This window comes from Talpa occidentalis, unplaced genomic scaffold, assembly GCF_014898055.3.
Source record: "Talpa occidentalis isolate TD23 unplaced genomic scaffold, MPIMG_talOcc4v2.1 talOcc4.2, whole genome shotgun sequence".
Taxonomy (NCBI): domain Eukaryota; kingdom Metazoa; phylum Chordata; class Mammalia; order Eulipotyphla; family Talpidae; genus Talpa; species Talpa occidentalis.
The window spans coordinates 126,851,767-126,874,572 of record NW_023602073.1 but is presented as its reverse complement, the minus strand read 5'-3'; the positions used below and the strand labels follow the sequence as shown (position 1 = coordinate 126,874,572).

At 39.4% G+C, this 22,806-nt stretch overlaps 1 protein-coding gene across 14 annotated transcripts in view; it reads left to right on the top strand.

Moving 5' to 3' along the window:
• Positions 1-19,182, top strand: part of EPB41L2 (erythrocyte membrane protein band 4.1 like 2) — a 196,413-nt gene extending 177,231 nt beyond the window's left edge. For all 14 annotated transcript variants that reach the window (XM_037520381.2, XM_037520384.2, XM_037520382.2 and 11 more), the window contains 2 exons: positions 1,944-2,053; positions 17,971-19,182. In XM_037520381.2, coding sequence (XP_037376278.1) covers positions 1,944-2,048 — 105 coding nt within the window. In that variant the 3' untranslated portion in view covers positions 2,049-2,053; positions 17,971-19,182. The remainder of the gene's footprint in view (positions 1-1,943; positions 2,054-17,970) is intronic.
• Positions 19,183-22,806: the final 3,624 nt, after the last annotated feature.

Below are 22,806 nucleotides of genomic sequence, written 5' to 3'. Positions count from 1 at the left end.
CAGATCTTTGTAATTAATATAAGCACAAAGTATCTGTTAAGATGTGTGTTGCTTCCTTTGGCTCCTGTCAAAGCTTATCTTTCGCAGTTTGAATTCCAGAAATTTAGTAGAAGTTTTGATCGTGCCAATCTCCTTCTCCCCCTCTAAACACACACCCCCAGACCCCCATAGAGTCACACTGCTGTACTTTGGCACCTTTCTCCATTCTCATCGCAGTCAATACATGGGGTACTTTTGACCTTCTCTGAGATGAGATTCTTTGACCTTCTCTGAGATGAAATTCTTCATCTCCTTGGGCTCCACTCTTGCCCTGCAGCCTTCATACTCTCCCCACCTGATAGTCATATGTGTGCTAAATGGGAGGCTAGTCCCTTGTCTGCATTCTCTTTTGTCCTGACACAGTGGTTCACCAACATTTGTCCCCTTGTGAACATAAAGTGACCTCAAGTGTCTCAAGCATCAGCATAAAAAGTTTTGGTATAAAAATGATATCTTCTTTTGTAGCTTTACCTTTTCTTTGTGGACTGAGGCCCAGAGTTTTACTCAGTAACCTTCTAGCAGACAGAAACTATGGTATAAAGAAGAAATTCAGTTGTCCTTGTAGGCAGGAGACAGAACTGGGTGAAAAAATGCTACTTTTTTACAGGCTCATAGTTTCCAAGTGAGATTTGGTGCTCTCTCTCCCCGTAGAATTAGTTTTTTGCTTAAGCTTTATTTCCTAGGTTTTGAGTGTTGTTCTGTGGTGTTTTATTTTCTCCCCAAGACCTCTTAAAGATATTTATCCTCTGAAAAATAGGATTTTTTCACTTTGCCATTACACTCATAAACAGTTTCTTTTCTGATAAAACACAGAGAAACTTTGCTATCTTATTGTTGGTCCAGGGAAGAGACATGAGCCAGTGAGGTGGCAACCAGGCACCAACCCCCCTGCCCTATGGCACCCTGAGAGGATGGCATTGAAAAAGATTCATTCACCTTTTATACATATATACATATAGCTGAAAGGTGTTTCAACTATAAAACAGGGATCTGTACTTTATAATCTAAAGATTAGCCTCGGGGCCTCCCCTGTGGCGCAGCGATTGACCGCTGGGTCGCGAAGCTGCCCGCAGCCTCTGCAGCGCTGGTTCGATCCCCGGCTGCTCCCCGGCCACCAGAGGAGGGTCCCACATGACGCGCAGACCTCTCCTGCCGCCCGCTGCTCCCCTCAACAGTGTACTTCGGTCCTTCTGCTTGCTCTGCTCCCCGCTCTGGCTTTGGTGAATTCTCTCACTCTCCCATGCTTCTGACTATACCCAGTGCTTGTATAAATAAATAAATAAATCTTTAAAAAAAATAAAGATTACCCTCTCTTCTTTAGCTTTACTGACCATATGGTGGTGGTGTTGCTGCAGTTTTCATTATTCTATGCCCTAGACGTTTATATTTTTCCTGCAATGTTCTCCAAAATTTCTGAGCACCTAAGAGGGCAAAGATGAGCAAGGCCTGGTCCTGTGCCTTGGGGGTTTCAAGCAATGGCATAATAATGGCGGTATCACTTGCATGTATGGAGCAGGCCCTATGCTGGATGCTTTACTTCCTTTAATCCATATGGTACACCTTAAAAGGATCTTGAGAACCTTAGCATTAGTCTCCAGTTACAGGTGAAAATCCTAAGTGAGCCAGAGAAGGTGTTTTCTCTTAAGTCTTAGGTGAGTTCAAGGCTGGCATTTGCCAGCATGTTTTTGTACGTGTATCATTGTTTGAAAATAGACTGGAGAAGTAGAAAACATGAGGAAATGAGAAGCACCCTTTAAACATTAAGCCCATTCAGATCTTTCTGCTTTATCCAATAAAGAAATAAAACTGGACTTGACATGGGGTCTCATTGATCACGAGCTTGTGTTTTGCCTTCTGAGAAGGAGCCCGTCCTCAGCTAACCATGCTCTCTACTGATCCGGCAGGCGCTGGCCCAGGCCATCAGGGAAGCCAGAGAGCAGCACCCCGACATGTCGGTCACAAGAGTGGTGGTGCACAAAGAAACTGAGTTGGAGGAAGGGGACGAGTAAGCGAGGTAAGAGCCCCCGCCGTCTGGGACCTTTGACATGACTCTGTGTTCTGGAACCAGGCGAGGATTGTGAGAAGCTCTTCCATGTGCCTTACAGTACATTAGCTTTTCAGACTCCATTACCCCCAAGTACATCTGCTTAGGTTACCTGCGTGTAATTATAAACTCTGTCAGTCGATGGGCATGTGGTATTAATAACTGCCATGTATTGAGGGGCTGCTGGTAATTGACATTTATATGTTGCTTTACTATTTACAAAGCACATTAGTATAAGTTATCTTAGTTAATGTTCACAATGACCCTTTGAGGAAGGGGCTATTGCCTTCATTTAGATGAAGGATTTTTACTGTAGGGGCACAAAACAGAGTTAAGTCTTTAAATATGGACATTAAGAATTGTTTAACCGAAAGGAAAGGAAGTCAGAAAGGAAAAGATAGCTTTGACTATGTAAAAATCTGAAACCTTAATCAAACCAACCAAGACAAAAGTAAAGGGTAGATGGTAAATGAAAAAGTTTAATATACCTGGTGGAGAAAGTATGAATATATAAAGACGACTGAAGTGACCTCCAAAAATGAAAAATGAGCAGAATTTAAACAAGTAAACCACACTGAAACTAAGTGAACAGTAAATAAAAAATATTCAGTTTCACTATTGCGTAAATCAGTACAAATTAAAAATTCACAGTACATGTTTTTACTTATAAATCTGGCAAAGTTTGTTTTTAGATTATTTGAGGAAAAGTGTGCTCATGCTACTATATAAATTAGTAATATTTCTTGGAGGACTATTTGGCAAGCCCACATTGAATTTGTCTACCATTAGGAATTGATCTTAAGATGTACACAGATATTTTTGTATAGGAGCAATTAGCCATATTCTTTTATCCTTTATTTTTTTTTTTTAAGATTATTTATGCATACAAGAGCTGAGCTATAGGCCAGAGGTGTGGGGGATGAGAGGATTCACCAGAGACAGAGTGGCTAACAGAACAGGCAGATTGACCGAGGCACACTGCTGAGGGGAGCAGTGGGTGAGGCAGGAGAAGTCTGCTGCGCCATGTGGGTTGCTCCCTGGTAAAAGGGATCAACTCGTGCTGCAGAGGCTGTTGACAGCTTCATAGGTTGCGTCTTAACTCCTTGCGCCACCAAGGAGGCCCTCTTTGGCCCTCTTTTATCTTCTATGTGATGACAAAATATTGCCATTGAAAGTTATTCTAAAGAATTCTTTTAAGATTTTATTTTTGTATACAACTGGGGTGCAGGCCAGAGTTGCAGGGGTGAGAGGATTCACCAGAGACAGAGTGGGGAGCAGAACAGGCGGATTAATTGAAGTACATTGCTGAGGGGAGCAGTAGGCGAGACAGGAGAGGTCTGCTGCACCATGTGGGTAGCTCCCTGGCCGGGGATCAAACTCAGGCTATTGTGGTGGGTCTTCACATTGATAGCGCTGAGCTTTAATCCCTAAGTCCCCAGAGAGGACCCTCTAAAGAATCTTAATGGAAGGAGTTAATGTCATAATTATATATGTGTTGTTAGGACTTTAAAAAGCAGGTTTTATCACCAGCATATGTGCTAGGTTTTTTTTTTTTTTTTTTTTTTAAGTGATCTGTGCATTGATTGGTAGACACAAAGCCTTCCATCCTTGCTGGCTTTTTAATTTTGTCAGTCTGATAAATATGAAATGGCATAGAATTTTTTTATTCTTATGGGTTCTTAATAGATTCTTATATTCTGTGAATTTTGTATGTTGCGAATATTTTCAGGATTGTGGCTTTTCATATATTGAATATAGTAATTAAAATAATTAATATACTTGATTTATCAAGCTTCCCTATGGCTTATGCTCTCTCCATGCCCTGAGCTGTTAAAGATGTTTTGAATCCAGAAAATTTAATGCTGCCTTTCATATATCAGCATTTAATCCATAAGAAATTACTTTTTGCTTGTAAGAAATGGTCCTTTGTTTCCTGTGAGTAGCCAGTGCTCCACCACATTTATTCAAGCATCTAGCCATGTCTCATGTTCATATATGCACCAAGTATGTTTCTGAGCCCTCATATCCATGTGTTTATCCAGTGTCTTGATACCTGGTAGAACATGTTTCTCCAGTTTTTGTTCAGGAGTCTCTTGAATATTCTGGGTGCTCTCTGTTAAAAATAAATTTCAGAACCAAATTGCTAAGGTAAAACCTATGGTGTTTTAATTGGAATTACATTCACTCCATAGCTCAGATGGTGAGAATTACATCTTTATGATATTAAGTCATCTTTTCTGCAAACACAAGTTTTCTCTCAGTTTATATAGGTCTTCATTAAAATTGTATAATTTTTCAACCAAAATGCTTTTAAAATATATTGCTGTGGGCCTCCCTGGTGGCGCAAGGGATTGGGACGCAGCCTATGAGGCTCTCCGCAGCCACTAAAGCACAAGTTCGATCCCCGGCCAGGGAGCTACCCACGTGGCGCAGCAGATCTCTTCTGACTCGCCTGCTGCTCCCCTCAGCAGTGTACTTCAGTCCATTTGCCTGTTCTGTTCCCCACTCTGTCTCTGGTGAATCTTCTCACCCCCCTGTACCTCTGGCCTGTACCCCAGTTCTTGTATGCATAAATGAATAAATCTTTAAAAAGAAATCTGTTGCTGTTATAGGAAGATAAAATTGACTTTTCACTATTAATCTTTTATCTAGCAACCTACTCTTTATATTTTGGGTGCGGTTTTCAAAACAGGGTCTACAATCAGAAATCACAGTTCTAGCACAAGCACAATATCTAGTCCCTGAATAAATGTGCTGGGTTATATGCCAGGCTGAGAACATGCTCTGCTCGAAGTCAGAAGATCAGGCATTGTGTTTTGGTCTTGTCAAATCTCACACCATGTGACATTGGGAAATGCCATGTGCAGACGTGCTACACAGTCCATCTTTACTAACTCATAGCACTTGTTATAAGATTATAATATAATTGGAAAATTTACACTCATACAAATGAAAATACTGCATATTTCTCCTCTAAATTCTGAGTTACTTATTTTTAATCAAAAGTATGACAAAAATTAGTAACCACTGTGAGCATTAACAACACCCCCCACCTTCACTTATGGCATTTTAATAAGTTTTAAAATATTTGTATCATTTATTACTAGCACCTTATATTCATTATTGTGGTGGACATACACACACACACACACACAACTTTTGAAGTTTGCCTGTCTCAGAGGCCATTTTTTACAAGCAGCTTTTTTTAAAAAATAGATTTAGGAAGTTAAAATAGATAAACTTGGAAAATTTCATTTCAACATTCAAAAAATACTTAACAAGTGCCAAAATTTGCTTAAAGGCTATTTTTTTTTTTTTTTCTTAAAGATTTTTATTTATTTATTTATACAAGCACTGGGTACAGTCAGAAGTGCAGGAGAGTGAGAGAATTCATCAGATCCAGAGCAGGGAACAGAACAGGCAGAGTGATGAAATACACTGCTGAGGGGAGCAGTGGGCACAGCAGGAGAGGTCTGTCGTGCCACGTGGGACCCTCGCCGTAGGCCGGGGATTGAACCGGTGCTGCAGAGGCTGCGGGCAGCTTCGCAGCCCAGCACTCAACTGCTGCGCCACCAGGGGAGGCCCTAAAGGCTATTCTATTGAACATTCAAGTAGTCAAATTCATATACAAAACAAAACATGGTCCCCTTCTTGGGGGACCTGCTCAGGAGGGGAGGTATAAAAATATTAACATATAAACAAAAAAAAAAGTCTGATAAGTGCTCTGAAGGAGGTAATGTGAAATGAAAGAATAAAATGGGGGACTTGGACTATTATAAATTTGACCTGTTACTAGAACATAGGTTTAGTTGGAATCTAAAAAGATAAGTAGAGGAGTATTTCTCTTAGGGTCTCAGTCATTATCCGCACTGACTGTAGCTCATTCTTAAAAAATCTCATTTGCTGGTGACTGTCAGACTCGGAGGAGTGTATTTCTTCTGCTTCACTATTGTCCTACCCCAGCCCCACAGGGGCAGCAGGTGGGCCAAGGCAAAGAGCAGAACCAGGTTGGGATCCAAACATCAGAAAAGAAGAGTAAATAACTATTTTTGACGTATCTCTCCCAGCTTCCTTTTTCAGACGTGGAAAGTTCTCCTTCTGGCCTGCCCTGACCTTTTCCTTTGGAGTAACTGAGCTTTTGATCAAACATTGAAAGTAGCAGGAAGGGGGGAACAAACAGAAAGATGGTCAAATAGCACCCTGCAGAGAGCCGCACCTCCTGAGTCTGCCTTTCCAGCTGGGTGAGGCAGAGAAGTGAAATGTGGACTCTGTTAAATGTACATGTCAGAGGAGTACTTCACTACATCTTTGTAACTTTTTCAATGTCCTCTTAAGAACTATTCCCTTCCACCAATTTACCCCAAATTCATATTTTATGAGCCCTCAAATGGATACAAAATATTACGAACCTTATCACCACTAGAATGTGTTCCTGGACAGTTGGATGGGAATGGAGAAGAGTCAGACTGGGTGGTGGGGTCTGTGTGGTCTCAGAAAGAATGGCTCCAGGAGGGGGAGCTCTTCACTTTGCTTCAGCTGGGACCATGAGCTCTCTGATCCTAGACTTCAAATGAGCCACTTTGACTCCTGGAGAAATCATTGTAAAAAAGGAAACGCAGTCTCTTTCTTTTTGAAAACACTAAGCAGCGAAAGGATGAAATAATGGAGGAACAACCTCTCATCCATTCATTGTTTTTATTCAGTTTTTTTTTTAAATCTAGGTAGAATGCCCATTAGCTGTCATGTACTGGTTAACCACGGAGATATCAAGTCAAGCAAGGTCTATTCATAGTCAATGCTAGCAGAATAGACTTTGAGGTTTTATATGTTCTGAACCTAGTTTGGTGAGAACAAATAATAATTTCTCAATCAGGATGGGGTACTAGAGATGGTTTCTCACTTGAACTGCAAGGTGAGTAGGAGTGAACTTCAAGAAGAAAGGTATAGAAGGAAGCTGTCCAGGCAGGATCATGCACAGTGAACCTGACTCTTCTACGTACAGCACAAAATCGGGTGAAGCTGGATTGCAGGACACTGTTGGAGAGTGATGTGAGATGAGGGGAACCAGGAGGCAGAGATCTGATTATGAAGAGTCATATAAGCCAAACTGAAGAGGCTACACTTGATCCGGAAAGGGTAGGGACACTTACCATGTATTTGAGAGATATAGGGAGGTAAAGGTTTGTGACGGTGACTATAAAAGTTTGTGGCAGTTGGTGAGTTGGCAATGTGGAAGATCAGGGGAGAACCACAGCTAACTTCCAGGTTTCTGACTTGGGCAAATGATGGTGATACCTGCAACTTCAGTCATGGAATGCGTGTTCCACTTTTCCAGTATCTTGTGCAATATAGCCAGTCCTCTCTGCTTAGCTGTCTTAAAGATGTATTTTTTTTCTTCTGTGGTATTGGAGGAGAGACCAACTGCCATAGGAATATGGGGGTCATAATTAATGGAAGAAGCTTGGAAGCGATTCTGAGACCCACTTTACCTACACACATGCACAGACATGATTAACTGAAAATGTACCAGATAATTTGACTTTCAAGAGTAAGTGTAGGGCCTCCCCAGTGGTGCAGCGGTTGAGCACTGGGTTGCGAAGCTGCCCGCAGGCTCTGCAGCGCCGGTTCGATCCCCGGCTGCTCCCCGGCCACCGGAGGAGGGTCCCACATGGTGCGCAGACCTCTCCTGCCGCCCGCTGCTCCCCTTAGCAGTGTACTTCAGTCCTTCTGCCTGCTCTGCTCCCCGCTCTGGCTCTGGTGAATTCTCTCACCCTCCCGCATTTCTGACTGTACCCAGTGCTTGTATAAATAAATAAATAAATTAAAAAAAAAAAAAGAGTAAGTGTAGCATAGCAGATTTGCTGGGTTCAAATTTACTTCATGGTTGTATGATTTAGTCAGGTTATTTTACCTCTCTGTGCCTCAGTTCTGCCATCTGTAAACTGGGGACAATAGAATTTAGAGAAGAGTTTGTTTCCAAGGTAGATTTTTAAAACCTTTTGAACATAGAGCATCAGCCACGAATTCTCTTATACTCTTGTGTGAAATAAAAATGAAATCTTGCTATCCCTGAGATGTTGAGTTTGCAACACATGTGAAATATGTAATGGAGAAGCCCAGGAGGTAACCAAGAACTTTGAGAGAGAGAGAGAGAGAGAGAGAGAGAGAGAGAACAGGTTTGGGAGTAGGGAATGGAGATCTGTAAGTCACCTGAGCCAGTCATCTATGGAAAAGCTTTTTTGTGAGCAGTATCACCCAGGGCCAGGTCAAAGGGTTGAGGATTGGGGAGCTGAGGAGAGAAAAGAGGAGAAACCAGAGGAAGGAGGAAAGAGTGTTACAAAAGCTGCAAGAAAAGATAACATCAGGGAGAGGGTAATCAAGTATTAAATATGGCAGAGAAATCAAGGGAATGTGTTCTTCAGAATTGTTGGTACAGAAGTCAGCTTTGTCTGATCCACTTCCATCAAAAAATAGGGATAGGACTCTGTAAGAGGTTGAGGAACTAGGAGTTCTTATGAAAATAAAGTAATAGGGCCATTTGCTTTGCTGTCTACTCTGCTTGCCTTCAGCTGACACTCTGGAGAACATTTTATTAGGTATCATGGCACCACCAATCTTTCCTGTACTGGTAAATCCATCCTTTCATGGAGCCTGATAGACTCATAGATAACTGAGTCCCAATCCCCCACCCACAGCAAATAGCTCTAAATTATTGGTGTTGCTTTCTGTTCTGTTATGCTTCGTGAACACCAATTTCTAAACAAGTTAATATTGTGTGCAAACCCACATTTCAAAGTCAGGATGATGTTCAGGGTTTCAAAATGAGCTGCAAAGGCAAACAGGAAATTAGCATTAACTAACTGAACTGACAGGGGAAAGAACTGCGTTGGCTGAACTGTAGCTCCATCCACTCATGAGCCCACATTTCCACATGGGCCCTGACGACAGCACAGCCTGTTGACTTCCTGATGACCATTTTCAGTTTAGGCACCAGGAATTTTTCAGGTCTATCAAATGTGTTGCATTTTAATTTTATTTTATTTGCTAACTGTATTAGGCTCATACCTAAAATTAGCATTTCATTATAGCTTTGTTTTCAGTACAGGTCATTCTAACCTTAAAGTGAAGACTTCTGCTATAGAAATGGAGAGCTAGTTTTGGTTTAGTGAGTTTTAGCTACAGCCAATTTTCACTCTGGAATGTGGAGGAATATTCTAATTTGACTTCCATAAACTAGCAGGTGATATAGTGAGTCAGTTATAATATATATTGAACCACCCAACGTAAGAGGCTCTGGATGTCACTGCTTATGTGCACAGGTAGTCACTGACACCCCAGGGCTTGCTCTTGCACAAAATGATTATTTACTGTTCTTTTTGCAAATGAAACTTTTTTTTCCCCTGATAATAAAAAAACTGAGGAGGCTATAATTTTCAAAAAGGGAGAGAGCAGAAAATGCAAGTGACCCATAATTCCTCCACTCCTAGAGATGTATTCTCTTCACAGTGTCTGTATGTGTGAACACACACTCACTTGCTCTCACACCTCTATTTATGTAGGCTGGTACTGTTGGTTCTATTATACATCCTGCTTTTTTCTCTGCTTAGCAGTGCCTTGTCACTGACTTCCCTTGTCCTTAACGCATGATTTTTTGACAACCATTGAGTGGTGGATATAAGATGGTTCATTTGAGCCCTATTAATGAACATTTAGGTTATTTCTTAGTTGCTTAATTATACACACAGCTGCAGAGATTATGCTTGTTTCTATATTTTTATTCATTAATTTCATTGCTCTTCTAGGACAAATATTTTAAAAGAATGTCAGGCATCTCTTCATCCCTCATATCTCATCTCTTTATGTTGAGGTCCTTGGTACCTGTTTCCCTATTCATGTGTTACTTGCCTGGACTCGGTGGGGGCAGGGGGTGACGGGTGGTAGGGATGGTGGTTATGACTCTATTATCCTAGCCTCGGGAATATTTAAGAGTATGGACTTTAAAAGAATATTTAATTTTAGGGCCTCCCCGGTGGCGCAGCGGTTGAGCACTGGGTTGCAAAGCTGCCCGTGGCCTCTGCGGCGCTGGTTCGATCCCCGGCTGCTCCCCGGCCACCAGAGGAGGGTCCCACATGGCGCGCAGACCTCTCCTGCTGCCCGCTGCTCCCCTCAGCAGTGTACTTCGGTCCTTCTGCCTGCTCTGCTCCCGCTCTGGCTCTGGTGAATTCTCTCACCCTCCCGCGCTTCTGACTGTACCCAGTGCTTGTATAAACAAAACAAAACAAACAAATAAATAAATAAATAAATAAAAACATGCCTGTATAAAAAAAAATTAATTTTAATTGCATATAGAGCATCGTCTTCTCAGCCCCACCATTTTTTATGAGGAAATACGATCCTAGAGATTAAATGAATTTGCCATAGGTCACTTACTCAGGAATCATAAAATACCATTCATCTGCTAAGTATAGTTTCATTTGTCCCCACAATTTCTGCAATGTTAGACATCCCAGATAGTATTTTTAAAACATGTAAAATTGTGGGTGACAATAGGAGGAAGTTTTGCTATGGCAACTGATTGACAGGTTTTTGTGACCCTTTCTAAGACACTCCTGTCCTCAGAGGATTGCCTCCCTGAGACTTGTTGGCTCTACATTTAACTCTGGCACATAAAAATAGTTTAGTTAGCATTTGAACAGGTGGGAATCTAAACCTGTTCTGTTCAATGTTGTAGCCAGTACCCACCTGTGGCTGTTCCAAATTGAGATGCACTCTAAGAATTAAAATAAGTTGCTAGATTTTGAATGTGTATGGAAAAATATGTAAGTGATAGTTGAGGCTAGAATTCCCACTAACCATCCTTCCATTTAAGGAAAATACATAATAAAAACTTAGCATAGCAAGTTCTGTTCGTATATACTTCAAAGATGTTTATCTAAAAGGTAAGGGTTTTGTTGTTTTTTCCTTCAGTACAACTTGTATTTGATGCTGCAGAGAAATGTTTTCTCATCTTACCAACCTAGGATTGACAGTCTTAACTAGAATAAAGTTTACTGAGTGTAACCTTATTGTATTCTATTTGTTATTTAAAGAGAACTTCAAGATTTTGTGGAATACGGTCATGTCAAGTTCCCATAAGATTCGTGAGCCACAGACTTTACCCTGGCTTCAGAGCCAAATGCTAACTACTCTTAAAAATCTTCACCAACGCTTCAGTTATCTAGGAAAACCATTTTTTAAGCAAGTGCCCTCTTAGGATAGCGTAGATGTAGTTATTCAACAAAAGGGCACAGAGAAATGAATGCCCAAAATTTTCCCACTTAAATTGGCAGGTAAAAGTAATGGTGAATTCACGAGGAGTAGTGTTTTCTTCCTTGAGACATAATTCACTTATGTTTTTTCCCCCCTGATGAAAGCATTAATAAGTTCAGGCAACCCAGGAAAAAGAAAATTATTTTACTGAATTATTTTTAGAACAAATAATTTGCAGAGTTTTATTTGACTTCAAAAGTCCTTGATTTAATTTTCCTTGTGTTCAGCAGGCACAAACATCCGAGAGAAGGAAACAGCAATAGGTTAGAAATAACAGGTTAATATTAGTTCTCAAGCTTAATGGCTTAAGAACCTAGAGAGATTCTGTTTATATGAATTATATTTATTGACATTTACCATGCTACAACACATCAAATCATTTTTCAAATATTTATTAAAGTTAAAAATAATGACTTAGTAGAAGAAACCTGTCTGAAAAGGTAACATATACTGTTTGAGTCTAACTATATGATATCCTAGGAAGGCAAAAATCACATAGTGAAGACATCAGGAGTTGCCACTGATCTCATCAGAAGAATCTTTTAAGTATTGGAAAGGTCTCAAGTCATGGTCGACAAAATACAGTTTTCCAAAATTCTAATTTTCACCTGAAAGCTTGAATTTTTATCATTGGTAATAAGTATTCTTTTCCTTGAAGTGACAGGCCTACCTCATTTTCAAGAAAATGCCTGTCAAATATTCAAATTGAATAACATAGTTTGCCGGTAATGCTTTCAAGCAAAAAAAGGTGTTTTATGAAAAAGAGGCTTCTTCAAGTCACAGTTCACACAGTCCTACAAATCTTTTACTCTAGCTATCCAGTGCACTTCAATGCAGTGGGCTTTTTATACATATTTCCATTCATCACACAGAATATTAAAAAGACATATACTCAAGTGTTTTGATGCAGAAAAATTATTTTTGCATGTGTGCTTTACATAAGGACATCCTTAAGTGAAACTGTTCTTTTTTTTTTAATTTTACTGCGAATGCATGGTGCCTCCCTGATGGCATAGGGGTTAAAGTTACAGTGCTGTCAAGCTATGTTCAGCCACTGCAGCACGATTTCCAATCCTTGGCCAAGGAGCTGACCCACATGGCACAGCAGACCTATCCTGTCTTGCCCCGCTGCTCCCCTCAGCAGTGTATTTCAGTTAGTCCACCTGTTCTGCTCCCCACTCTGTTTCTGATAAATTCTCTTACCCCCTCCCCAGTAACTCTGGCCTACACCCCAGTTCTTGTATGCAAAAATAAATAAATCTTTTTTAAAAAAGAAGAACCAGTGACTTCTGGTTCAGTTTGGGACTACGGCATTGACCAGTGCTAAGAAGACAAGTTACTCACCAATACTGTTGCACCATCAGAGAAAATGTCAACACCCTGAACAGGGCAAATAATACCTTAATGCAATTATAAAATTCATACCCCTCTGAAAGCTTTGGCAACCCCCAGAGTCTGCAGACCACACTTGGAGAACTGGTGGGTCTAAATTATAACAGTAATAAAAACATGAGGAGAACTGTTTCTTGAGTCAACTAAGTAGACATTTATCATACTTATATTTGTTGGCTCCAGGATTCTTATATTCTTACTGTGAAAATTCTGTTTAAAAATTAAAATCAAATATGCATATTGAAAACCAAGGAAGAATCACATAAAAGTTTAGCAGTAGAAATAAAAGCAATCAACTGTTGTGTTTAAAAGGGAACTTTATTCAAGTGCATGAACTCATTGTTATTTAGGAAATAGTTGCATTTTGTCATACAAAAATATTTTACTAATATTTTTGAAATCTGGCTTTATTGCAGTCCTTCAGTAATTAATAAAGAAATGTTTTCTCGTATTAGTTCAGTCCACATCTTCTGTATTTTGGTTTGTGTTTTTTTTTTTCCCCCCTTTTGAGGCCGCCCTCTGGATGAGGTTTCAAACACTTTAAGGCATTGTTTCTGTTGGTTTAGGTCAAATACTTTCCTTAAGGTGCATATTTGCTATTTACCAAGTCAGTGCTTGGAATAGAGCATGTTCAAGACTGAAAACTAGGTGATCCCCTTTCTCTGGAAACTCTGAAGTTTAGAACTTCTGGGGATAAACATGACTGATTTCACTGCTCATTTGGCACAGAAGAAAGATAAATCTAAGAATGCTCTGAATTCTCTGTGAGGACTCAAAGCAACAGAGGCAACTGGCATGTATCATTGCCATAGAATTAGACCTGTAATTAGATGAAAACAACCACATTCACCTATCCTCACATTGGCCAAAAGAAGGGGGCACAGGCTAGGGAATATGACTAGTGTAGTTAGAAATGTTCACTGACACTGTATAGACTGAGATGGGAAAGACGTGTGGGAGCAATGTGTTGACCAAATTTCTGATACATAAAATCTAATCCATATACTTAATAACAATGATCTTATCCAAATCAAGGTAAATGTTAGGATATTGGTAAAAGTAAGTGTTTAATGCTCATAATACCTGTGAGTATGTATAAAGATATCCAAACTTACATAAATATGAGGTAGAATTCAAACTTTAAGAGAGTTCTTGAAATTTTGCAGTTCTCTGTGAAGAGCCAGTGCCTGCTTTCCAGTGAGATTGGGGCTTATTCATTTAAATCCAAAATGTAGTCTGTTAAAAAAGACCCAAAACAGCAGATATAAGCAGACAATTCACCAAAGAGAATATCCAGAAGACCAACAGACATAAGAAAAATGTTCATCATCACTTCCAATAAGAGAGATGAAGGTTAAAACCACTATGTGATACCACCTCATATCTGCAGAAATGGTACATATTAAAAAACCTCCAATACCAAGTGCTGGAGATGATGCAGAGAAAAAGGAACCCTCTTACACTGTTGATAGGAATGTAAACTGTTGAGGCAATTATAGAAAACAGTGTGGATTTACCGTAAACTTAAGGAAATACCACATGACTCAGCAGTCCTACTCTTGAGCATACATCCAAAGACTAGGAAACCCCAACACAAGAACCTGAGTCTCAGTATTCATAGCAGCAGTGTTTACAGTAGCACCCAGGAGCTGCCTATACGTCCATTGACACAAGAGAATGTGATACATGGAACACTGCAGCTGTAAGAAAGGATGAAATGCACCATGTCAACAAAATGGAGAGCGTTTGAGAGGATTATGTATAGTAAAGTAAGTTAGAACCATAAAACAAATATTGGACTTTTACATGAGGGGCAATTTGATAATGTAAAACTTTTTTAAAAACCAATGGATATCAATAAACAGAGCCCATGAGGGCCCTGGTTTTTTTTTTTTTTTTTTTTTAAAGATTATTTATACAAGCACTGGGTACAGTCAGAAGCGCAGGAGGGTGAGAGAATTCACCAGAGCAGAGAACAGAACAGGCAGACTGAAGAAATACACTGCTGAGGGAAGCAGCGGGCACAGCAAGAAAGTTCTGCGTGCCATGTGGGACCCTCACCCGGTGGCCGGGGATTGAACTGGCGCTGCGGGCAGTTTCACAGCCCAGTGCTCAACCGCTGCGCCACCAGGGGAGGCCGAGGGCCCTGTTTTAAGAGGGAGGGGGATAGTAGACTCTTAAGGAGTAGTGGTAGGGGGGAAATCATAGTTTAAAAGAAAATGAAGGTAAAGTAAATGGTATGAAAAGAATGTCCGCATGTCAAGTTTTTTTCCCCCTCACAAATACATGCCAGGACTAAAAAGTTGTGTATGTCTGATCCTTGTGGGTTGACAGTGATTCCATCCTTTTCTCCTTTCCTGCTCAAAAATTAGATGTTTATTACTTGGTAAATTAGATGTTTACTGCTCAAAACCTGGGTATTTATTACTTGGAAGCAAACTTGTGTTTTTTTCTGTTGTGTTTAAGTGCAGGAAGTGGTCAAAGAAAGATTGGTGAGTGTGTGAATAATAAACATCATACAATAAATTTCTCCCTATTCATTTAGAGCAATAAGGAACAGGAGGTTCTGAAACATATTCTAACTCTGAGTTATACCTGATTTACTACTTTTTAAATAATGAGATAAAAATTCACTTACCATTAAACTGACAATAACCCTTTTTTTTTTTATTATTCTGAAAGCTGTTTGGAATCCTACAAGCACATTAAGGTTGTTATTTACAATACTTATCACAACAAAAAAGTTGGTTTGTTTTACTCTAGTGGTTTGCTTGCAAATAGTGAAAGTAAATGGTATTTGAGATTGTACAAGGATAACTGTCTCTCCACATATATTTCAATAAATAACCAAAATTCTTTGAAATCAACTTGTCTTTCACTCCATTTCTACATACTCTTAGATTCCTCTTTATCACTTAATGACTTTGAAAGCAGTTTAATTTTAGCTTTCTTTTACAAATTAAAATTTTCTTTTTTGAGGAAAGCCAATTCAGTGAAATACAGTGGCATGGAGCCTAGAGGAATTGGAGAATAGAAAGCTAACCCTCATTCTTTTCCATAGGTTTCCAGGCACTAGTAATGTCAGGGCTTATGTTCTATAACATAAGCTAGGCAAAGTGGCAGCTGTTCAATAAACAAGGCACATTCACTAAGCAAAGAAAACAGAGCTACCAGCTTTCAAAGAACAAGAATAGATAACATGAGTGACAGTCATACATAACTCCCCAGTCTAATTTGATTGGTAGTGTTACCCATTTTCTTACCCTCCTCCCCCATTTCTTTTCATAATCACTAATCTAAAAAAAGAACACTTTGGTGTTTTTTTTCCATTGATTTTTTTTTTTCTCAGTAGAAATCAAGGAGAAGTACTAATGAGTAGTGAAATAGCCTAAAGCAGACAACAGGCTGGGAAACAATAAATTTGATTAATCAATGTCTGGAATAATCAAGATACTAATATCTGGGATTAAATGGTGGGGAGGTTTTTTTTTTGTTTGTTAATCAGAGGCGTGTGCATTCTAATTGACCTTGGGTCTCTTGGAAAGGACATAGCTGCCGCTCTCCACTATCCTCTGGAATCACCATTTGCCAAAACTTCCAGTCACAATGAAAAAGTGCAACAACTGGCCTTTGTAGATTCCTTTTTCTTTTTCAGAGGCAGTGTACCATCCTTCCTTTCTGTCTGCCTCCTTGTTCACTGCTATTTTGGTCTTCTCTCCTACCTGCTTACCTTTGATGGCAAACTTTCCTACGAATCATCTTTTACATTTTTCCTTACATGCTGATGAGACTAGTTCCATCAGTTGGTGTCTTGTAGACTTACAAATATGTGTCCCTAGTCCTCAGGACACCCTCTTCCTTGACTTCTAAGCCTGTCATTCTCTTTTGTTGAGGTCCCTGACTCCAAAGCCTATAGACCTCTCATACTTGCTTCCACTACCACCCTGATTCTTTTTCTTCAGCAGTGCTTCTCAAAGTCCTCCCTTTCACCTATTTTCTGTACATCCACCGAGTTTGGGTCCTTGCCATGACATTTGTCATCTTCCTCCTGCAGCATTAATTGCCGCAATCACCTTCTGACTGGTGTTCCTATCTCCACTCCTCTCCACCATTAGCCTGCTCATCACACTGAAAAGCTGCTGTGTGGTTTTCAAAACATCAATCAGGCCAGGTCAAACCTTCCTCACAACTGAAGGAGAATCAGATTCTCCTCCTCTCTTGGACTTGTCAGACCCCATGTGGACTAGCTACCCGCTGGCTCTTGGACGTATCTTCTGCCTCTCACACACACTGGATCACTGCAGTCAATGGACAGTTGGGTAGTTTTGTCGGAATTCTCTTTCTGAATTAATGAATTGTCTATTAGAACGAGTTCATGCCTTTCAGTCTGGTATTAAAGAGTAGTCCGAATATGTTTAAACTTACCTTCTATTACTCGCTCTGCCAACACTTAGCTTCAGGAACATCCATTTCTTCATTCCTGCCTCCTATTTCTCTGTACCCACCTTAATATCATATACATTCTCACTTCATACCTCTTTCCTCATTCTGTTCTCCCACCTGAAACACTTTCTTTTTAAAATTTTGTTTTTATTGTAAAAACAGGCATATAGAAAACCTTATACATTTGAAAAATATCATTATATTCCCTTAGATTATATCCATGCATCTTTCTAGTCTTAGTTGGTTATGTGCCTCTGTGGACTTAATAGACATGTTTTCATATACTGACATTGCCTTTATATTCTTTATATTTATGGTTCTAAATTTTTAATTACATATCTTAAAGGGGAAAAAAGCCTAATGTCCTTGAATTAACTGTATTTTAATGAGGTAAAAATTGACTGATTTTCCTCTTACTTGAAGTAATCTAATACCTGAATTGGTTTCCTTTTTTAGGTTTTTACTATATGAATTAGCCCTGTTTTATAATTAACTCTTTTATTTTGGTGTATTCTTATTTGGCATTTGTTTCTAGTAAGCTTGTCAATTATCCAGATAATTGAATGCCCTCAAGGGCAGAACAGATATGCTGGCACGTTTTCTGGTAAACACATTATTTAACTGTAGAACTAGGCAAATAGTAACTGTTGGTTACTTGATTTTGAAATTTGCTGAGTGTTACTTTTTTCTTTAAGCCACTGTCTTTGGAATATTTAAACCTTGTCTCTTTCTTTTCCTCCTAGAAATTCATTTTTTAGACAACATTCAACTTTGTGAACCTGAAGAATTTTGACCATGCCACACCACTACTCCAGCGAATATATACTCCACCTGGTAACAATGACCAGAAGCCTGAAGAATTAAAATGCCAACACCAAACCTTACCTTAACAGCTCTGGTCTATACTGTTCCCTTTCATTTTAATACATATTTTTTGTTTTATAACCACTTCTAAATATTCTTTTCTTTTACTAGGGAGCTTTGTTTTTGTTTCCTGTTTACTTTGTGTACAACTACCTGCTTTTTATGACTCATCTTGATCAAATGATAGTGAACAAAACCAGCCCAGGCTGGTAAGGTGCCGTTCACTTGAACAGGTGCTGTTGTGCGGAAAGGAAACTCTGTGACTAATTTAGCTAGAAGCATTCCTTCTTCCAAATTCTTCCCATTGAATTCTTCCTATGAATATTTACAGAGTTTTCCGATTTCAGTAAATAGACGGGATGAGAAAATATTAATACAGATTAAAAGCATTTCTTACCTTTTGGAAATTTTTCTAATGTTTGAGAATTTCATTAGGGATATTTTTTATATTGAGCCCCTTTGACTTTCCAGTCCTGTGACTTTTCACTTTTAGTAGAAAGTCAGAGACTTTCCAGACTGGAGCAGTATGAAGACGTCCGCTGACCTTGCACTGTGTTTAGAGACCCTGTCACACCACAGTGCCCATGCTTCTCGGACACACCCTCTTCGGCAGCATTCCAGAAACAGGAGGGAGAAAAAAGAGCAAATGGTTTCTTCCTTCCTACTAAAATATTCAGGCAGCTTAAAACCTTAGTGCTTTCTTTCTTAACATGTCCAAATTCCATCCTTTGAACACTTGTGTAGAACTTGCTTTGTATTAAACTCCTTGTCTTCATGTAAAACTGACCTTTCCTTACTGAGCAGCTTTAACTCTTTCAGATAGTTTGATGATCCACACAGGTTTGAGGACACTGGGGAAAGAAGGGGCTATGGTGGTTTTTTGATGGTTCTAAGGAAGCTATGCCATTTAAAGCTGACACCAGAGACCTGATAGAGACTTATTAACTGTATTGAACCTTTTTTTTTCTTTTGCTTTCAACCCCATGTATAGTTACAATGCCAGATTAGATTTATAGCAGCTTCAAGTTGTATTAAATGATATTTTGCTTTCTGTAATACTGTTATGAAATAAAGTTTGTTTATTCTCTAAACTTCTCACTTCTCTTTTTATAAATGTTTTAAATAATAAACTCAAGTGATATTTTCAGTCAGAAGTCCTAATATTTTGCGGAATGTAACATTTTAAAGATCTGCTATTCAGATCTTTTATAATATGATGCTGCTGTCAGCATCTTCAATTTCAGATGACTAAAGCAGTGTTGAAAGTTTGTAAATCTGATGTTTAGAGTGCCAGATACCTTCTGCCTGGTTACATAATCCACCCCAGCTTTTACAAATCCTCCAGGGGGTAGCTCATCTTTCTTTGTGTGGTGGTTTGTTTTGTTTCAAGAAATACTTCAGCTGTACTGTATGAATCTTGCTCCTCTACTTCATGTCTTGCTTTACTGTCTACTGGGCCTTCCTGCACCAGGCAGAAGGGACTCTGCTGAGTGCCTCTGTCCCTGTCTCACAGGGTTGGTTCATTGTGAGGCTTTCACTGAGACGTCAGATTAAGTGCTTAATTTTCTTTTAAGCATTAAAAGTATTATACAGCAAATGACCAGTGGGTTTTTTTTTTCCCTTTTAAAACATTATGTAGTATTTCTTTTACTAGTCCTTGAAAGTAAATATATATAATTTGCATAAATGTCTTCTTTGAGATCTATTTCTACTTATGCTCTCTTGTGAAATGTCTGTTTTACTTTCTCTAAAATTATTACAAAAAATAACTCCTCTCCAGAGAATCCTACCTCAGCAAACCATGCCTTAAAAATATTTTGGAACCAAATGTAATTCGTATATATATTTCTCAGCAGAAAGCCTGAACGTGTAACATTCTTATTTAAATCATAAGGTTCATCTTGTCCAGGGTTTTTTAGAGAACCATTTTCTTCCATCCTTCTAATGATAACTGCAGGGAGAGGAGGTAAACGTGCCCAAGGGGGCTCCAGTGGACTAGAACATGCAGTGTCATTAGGGTTCAGTTTTATTTAGCTGAGGTAGGACAGGCCTTGGGATCCCAGAAATGGTTAGAGCATCTGTGGGGCTTAATACCCAAAGAGCAGCTGGGAATAGCAGTGTTGATAATCAATGGCATGTGTGACTGCAGCAGCAAGGCTGTTATTTGTAGTACTTTGTATTTCTTACAAATTATTTCTCAGGATATTATAATCTCACTGCAAGCTGAACTTTCAGAACTCCCAGTGAGAGAAGAATGTAGGTCAACAAGGTTCACTGAGTTTAGATGACCAGGTGCAGATAGTTTATCTTAAGTCAACAGCAGTATTATTTAGGGGAATAGAAACAATAATTTCTCTTAGTTGTGTAGGGTTTTTATAGATATTATTTCACATAAACCTTAAAGTAATCCTGTGTGGAGCACAGGAAGCCACATATATTTTGCACAGACCACAGCAGGATAGAAAATAAAATTACTTTAAAAAATATATAGAATTGATAGATTTTTCTATTTCATATCATGTTTGTGTTTTCTTTCTGATGTACCATAGTGTTACTAATGGCATAGAGTAACACACGTATAATTAGAGTTCACAGACTAATTATCATGAGGACTCCAGCAGTGAAACAAGCTGTGGACATAACCACTGCCCAGTGTGGACATCACTAAATATTTCCCTTATTTATAAATAAAATTTTATGTCTGGGAGCACCATGTGAGAATTCAAAATCACGTAAGGGTAAGGAAGAGTGAGTCATGATTCATATGAAAAATCATTGACCATGAGTTTAATAATTGCTGGAGCCAGATAATGTTATATAGGGGTTCAGTATATCTGTTAAAATATTCCATAATAAAGGGCTAAAAAATTCCATAAAGCCCCATAATTAAAAAAAAAACTATATGTTTTGTGAGAAATACCATTCTTCACTGGATGGTGCTCTTACCATTTCCAGCCACCTCCTTGTACCCTGGCATTAGAGAATAGAGTGTGCAAATATCATTGCTGAGAGAGTAACAGTAGGGAACATACTTTTCATTATATTTAGAAGAGTCAGCAAGGAGTGGCAGGGATCCTCTCTCACACCTGTTCACATATTTGCTGGGGTGGGACCATTTGCTGGGGTGGGTGAAGACTTGGCTCTAGGAAGGAACGTGACCAGCTGGCAAATCCTAGCTGTCGAACTCTTGACTGTAGGCCTCAGGACCAAAACACTGGCCCTGTTTATAATTATGATGCCACATATGATTTCTAGAAGTTTCAAGTTGTATATTTTTCTTCAATTACACTGGCTTCAGATTTCCACACATAGGAGTTTGAATGAGTAACTGAACCACGTGACCTTAAGGAAGACACTTTAACATCAGTACAATTAGGACGATGCTGCCCAGTATATGGATATTCTGGGTTTACATCGAATAAAAATTCGTGCAATGTTTGGTGGCGTGCCCAGTACAGTAATGCCCTCAAAAATGGTATTCAGTATGAATAGTAACAGCACTGTGCATGAGTTAACCTGTCAAGGGCAAATTTATGGGAAATACTGCCAGTCTGAGTTGAGTTCTTAAGGGGATATTTCCATAGCAGGATTCTGTACTATTAAGAGGTTATTTGGGAAACCTGTTGGGAAGGCTTTGGCTTTGGGATATGTGGCCCGTGAGCCCTACAATATTAGGACCCCTGTGATCTACTCATCCTCTACTACGTGGAGGCAATTTAAGTGGCTGTTGTGAGAGGCAGCAACACAAATACTTGCAGACTTTGGCTCCAGACTTCCTTAACCACAGACTCCTGTTTGGATTTCAAGGGGCTAGCCTTTTTCCAAATATGTGCAAAATCATGGGTGAATGCATTTGTCCAAAGATAAAAGATGATTCTTGGCTTTCATTAAATTCTCAAAAGGTTTCTTCACTGCTTGAAAAGATTAGGAGCCTCTGCTCTTCAAAATAGGGGTTTTGGGGATGTGGGTTTGAAGAAGTAAAGTGGAAAGGAGATGTTTAAATTTCCAATCTGCTTGGTGGTAATTATAAATGCAAGTTTTCTAAGTATGTTTCCCATTTTCTGTTTGTCACTCATTTGCCTGGGTGAATGCCATTGAGTAAATGCTGGTAAACTCTGATGTCTCATCAGATTAGCACACTAAGCCAGAAGACAAAAATCTCAGCAGCACTTGGTCTGAAATGCTGACTTTTTATAAACCAGAAAATTGATTTCCAAAATGCATTTAACAGTTATGAACTCTGATAGTGAGACACGCTTTGCCAAAGAAGTTAAGATTTCAGGAAAAGCTCTTCTTGGTGTATGGGAGTGTTTACTGTTCTTTATTTTCCAGTTGCTATTATATCTAGAAAATACTGGAAGTTGTTATCTGGTCAAATTAATAAAAGCTCTTGTTTTTTAAAAGAAAGGGTTACAAGGCCTCCTGGTGGTGCAAGGGGTTAAGTGCAGCACTATGAAGCTATCCACAGCCTCTGAAGCGTAAATTGGATCCCTGGCCAACCAGGGAGCTACCACATGGCACAGCAGACCTCTGCTGTCTCGCTTGCTGCTCCCCTCAGCAGTGTATTTCAGCCAGTCTGCCTGTTCTGTTCCCCAGTCTGTCTCTGGTGAATCCTCTCAACCCCCGCACCTCTGGCCTGTACCCCAGTTCTTGTATGCATAAATAAATATTTTTGGGGGAAAAAAGGGTTACAATACTTCAGAGGACATGAGGCA